The sequence below is a fragment of the Limulus polyphemus genome, unplaced genomic scaffold (assembly GCF_000517525.1).
Source record: "Limulus polyphemus unplaced genomic scaffold, Limulus_polyphemus-2.1.2 Scaffold2032, whole genome shotgun sequence".
Lineage (NCBI taxonomy): Eukaryota > Metazoa > Arthropoda > Merostomata > Xiphosura > Limulidae > Limulus > Limulus polyphemus.
This window is the reverse complement of record NW_013667642.1, coordinates 179,617-184,328: the sequence shown is the minus strand read 5'-3', so window position 1 is coordinate 184,328 and position 4,712 is coordinate 179,617. Positions and strand designations below refer to the sequence as shown.

The 4,712-nt window shown below is 30.7% G+C and overlaps 1 protein-coding gene across 1 annotated transcript; it reads left to right on the top strand.

Moving 5' to 3' along the window:
- The first annotated feature begins 542 nt into the window (after positions 1-542).
- On the top strand, positions 543-1,677 carry LOC106465726. The gene is made up of 2 exons (XM_013925964.1): positions 543-958; positions 1,539-1,677. The coding sequence occupies exons 1-2, from the start codon at positions 543-545 to the stop codon at positions 1,675-1,677; spliced, it is 555 nt and encodes a 184-aa protein (XP_013781418.1).
- The last annotated feature ends 3,035 nt before the right edge of the window (positions 1,678-4,712 follow it).

Below are 4,712 nucleotides of genomic sequence, written 5' to 3'. Positions count from 1 at the left end.
CCACAACAGCAGAACAGGTCGGTGAATATTATATGTAATCCTGGTATTTCACTAAATCTTTTAAATTCACTCTGTTCAAAAATGTTCGTAACGTACAAGTTTCTGATACATATATATTTCTACATTCGGTAACCTAATATTGCTTAATGCTCAGTAAAACACATTGTACAAATGTTAATATTTGTGCTTGACAAGTATTCAGATTTTATGCTTAATAACCCCGATTATAAAGCGATAGACTACAATCAACTGTATCATTGAGTAAAAGAAATTATTTGTTAATGTTGTGAAATTTAAGTGTTTCTAATGAACTGGTATTTAACGCTCCACAGAGAATGGCATTGCCACAATACCTTATTTTACTAATAATTTATTTATTTATCACAGATGTGAAATTTAGATTTGTTTCTAATGAACTGATCTTTAACTCTATGTAGAGGATGGCATTGCCACAACACCTTGTTTTTCTAATAATAATATGCGGAGTGAGCGTATACTGCACCTCTGAACACAAGGGATCCGAACCTTCTCAAAAAATCAACATGCTATTTCGAGCAGATAGACCTTCTGTTCGACAGATCACCACATCTCAAGTGCTCAGTCTAAACATTACAAACCTTATCATAATTTTCCTCATAAAGCTCTTCCTTCTTGGTATCGGAGTTATTGGTTTCGGGGGCTTGGGAACTGGTTTGGCTGCGGGAGTAGGAGGAGCTGGTCTTTCACAGTTTGGTTTCGGAGGAGGGCTCGGAGCTCGAAAATTGGATGAATTGGGATTGAATCTTACCAAGTTACCCTCATCAACAGAAGATCTAGAATGGATGACGACGTACTTGAAGTCAGTAAATACTGACCAGTACAGCTGTTTAAACCGGCTAGCTTGTGATCACCCTTCCACTGCCCGTGCGTATATTGCTGGTGGAAAGATGGCAATGAAGTTCCTAAGAAACATCAAATGGTAATTTAAAGCTTAAGTATTCTTAGAGTAACTAACAATCATACTGATTAAACGGTCTGTTTAATACGCATCACATTATGTATCAGAGTTGTAAGATTCAAAATTACACAAATATGACCCATTCTTAGTCCTCTCCATGTTCTGTAAAATTTTCATTCCTGTATTTTGTATGTTCTCAATAAATTCGATTTTTATTATATTTGCTCGAAAAGATTTTGTAACTGTAAATGGTATTAACATGTTTTTATACAACTATTTTTTTACTAAAAATACAAGTAATTAGCTCTTTATAAATAGAAGACAAAATAGTGTCATTTTAATCATGAAATAAATTTCTATTTTGTGTGTAAGTTAGATCTTAATCACGAAATTTCATGTAATCTCCACCTTTTGTAAGTATCAAAATGAAATTTAATGGTATATATATATATTTGTATGATAGAAACAATTTACGCTTTACTATATACACATTTACAAGAAATCGTAGCATTAGATTGTGAAAAAAAATAGATAGTCACAATAGCTAGTTATAGATTTAGAAGTATGATATTTATTGTATCATTTGTTTTTACCTATCCAGGCTGTTTTCTGTGGAGAGTGCCAAGTACGAAAAATTGCTGCATTCCCTACAAGAAGCTATGGCAGTTGGAGAAACATCAAAAGACACTTGTTTTATTAAATACGCTTGCAAACGTTCGGGAAACAAAAGAAGAAAGTGATAAAACTTCAACTTGACATTGATGAAAGTTGTCTTGATGTATTGCTATCCTCAACAGGATTTAATGGTTGTCGGGTGCCACAATTTTGTAAAGCAGCATCAAACGAATATTAGATCGTACAACTTCTAAAATATCTATCTTGGTGGTTAACAACCTGACTTTATTAAAGACCTTGTGTCAAAGTTACATAAACCATGAAATATATGTAGTGTGTTACGACCAAGGAAATTAAGCTGTTTTTGTTTTGTTTTTCTACTATTTATTTGTGTCAAGTGTCGCATTTGTAATAAAACTAGGTAATGGATTGTAATTTTAAATTATGCGTTAACATACGTTGGATTCTGAATAGCGTAAACATATGTACTATATACATAGTCTATTATAAATACATTTGTGGCCTGTCACTGAATTTGTAGTGTTATTGGTTGTAAGGAATTGCGAACAAAAGGTTTGTAACGACAAAGTATTGCTTACACATTTTAACTATACATATTGACAATATTAATATTGAGAAACACCACTCGTAAAACTATAGCAAATAAATACTTTAACACTATAAAAATAACTTTGAATTTTTTTAATATTAAAACAACTTAAATTTTTCAATGAATAACTATAAAATAACATATTGCTCGATTTTAATACTATGGTAAACACCTATATAATAATTGGGTTTTAATCACAAGCTCAATATGTAATATTGAAAACTGTTAATAAATCCTAAGTTGAACGTAACAAGTCAGAATACAGCGACAGAACCAGTACCTACACTAGCTGATAAAGACAGTTTCTATTTGTGTTAGCTTTCACCAGTCTAGGTATATATACTTTTAAAAATGCCAAATACTGGAGACTTGTATGATTTAAGTGAAGAATGTTGCTTGGTGATTACGTTTATCCATAAAAACATGCCCGTAAACTTTTTCGCTGTAAAGAGTTGATTGAGGCAATCGGGCTTTTCAGCTAGACTTAACGCTCAAGGTTTACTATGAAAAACATTAGCCGACACGAATTAGTAATATAAACGCGACAATAAGCTCAGAACTGCGGTTTAAACAAGAAAAGCCCAAAGTACGCTTTCGCAAATGAAAGATGATAAAGGACCACGGCTGTATAAACAGTAACAAATGACATCAATCACTCAGATAAGGCTTAAGATACAGAATATTGAATTATTCTATATCAATAAATATACATGCAAACATCGAAACCCGGATTCTAGCGTTGCAAGTCCGTAGACATGCCGCTGCCACTGGGGGGCTGAATATATCGAACTTATTTACTCCTAAATTGTCCTATTAAGGGGTTACAATGTCACTGAGCGAAAAGACTCATCAGGAGCAATCTACAAATAACAAAGTATTAGAATTATTATACTACCTTTTTTTTTATGGAAAGCTTTACTGAGTGAGCTAAGAATGAGAGTTTTCAAAAATATTTCCATTATTAGTGTAATTCTTGCCAATATGTAAACTAGGCGACTTGACTTCCCGGTAGACTGTGTGTTCTGAAAATTTTACTCTGTGTGTAAATAACGTTCACCAACAGAAAATTAGTAGCTACGGTATTCTCTAGCTAAAAGTCTTGAATTTTTTAAAATAAAAATAACTGATAATATACCTCTGAGTTTGAGCACGATATATATTTTCTATCTGTTTAAGTAATATTATTACAGAACAAATATTAACTTTTCTCGTCCTAACAAGCCTGTACAATAGTGTAAAGTTAAAATATAAACTATATATACTTAAATGTATTGGAAAGTATTACTGGAACGAAAAGCTGATCAATTTTAATGCTCGATAACTTTATAACAGCAATAACATCATATCGGAAAGACCTAAATGAGTTACCTAAGAATGTAAAAAATAAGGAAACTTTAACATAGATTTTTGAAAATTATTTTTCTTTGAGCCTTATATTACCGACGTTTGTTGTTCTCACATTTTTTACATTGTATAAACTGAAGCCTATAATTACAACATTATTAGTGTATTTTGAATATTATTCCGAACCAATAAAAGCTTTTGTAGGAAATGTTTTGACTTCACATTTTTTGAAGGTTTTCACTTAGAATTCATGTAAATAAAATATAATTCACACTTTAAACGGCTATGTAATGTATGAATAATTGTAATATTTGTTACTTTTAGGGTTAATGAATAACATAGGAAGGGGTTTAAATAATGGGTGATTCTGGGATATTATAAGGATATTATGAACTGTAAGGGGTGTTGGTATTATAATTTAAGACATTTCCTTATTTACGTGCAATATTTATTCAAAACTGTATTCAAATAATTCTAACATACAATCAATAAATGTTTAAATACTGATAAAGATACAAGACCCTTTTCTTGTCTTGTTTGGTGAAATTCATATAAAAATAAATATTTTGTGTCTAACTCATATGAACAACTGAGCATGTTTCGAAATTAAGAAATTCAATTTTGTTTCTTCATAAATATAGCTTTCCTGTTTCAATAATAATAATAATAAATGAAAAACTTGTTTATTATCAGATAAACATGGTTACTATATCCTGGTTAATCAGATGCACCAACCTCAAATCATAAAACCAATAAAACTTATATATATATAAATAAGAAATATGGATTAGCTGTGTTCCTGTCGTGCCTTAGTTCATGTGCCTGACAAAATATTTATATAGCACACATACACAAGACATGCAAGCAAACAAAACTCTTTAACAAAGAAACAAAATTATAAATTATATAGGAAATAACTTTTAATGAAAAAGTACAAAGTTCCTTGAACAGTATTCAAGTATCAAATGCATAATTCAGTGCAAAATCAACAAACCTTTAAAAATGACAACGAAAATATAATTCGCATGAAAATCAAGTTAAAATGACAAAAATAACCGCTTAAATATCATATTGATCACAAATCTAAGGAACCCGATTAACACAGTATCAAAATCAATAAAGATTTTAAAAATACATCGCAGTACCATTCCGTACTGAATCATAAGTTAAAAATAAGAGTACACATTGTAATACAAAATAATACTA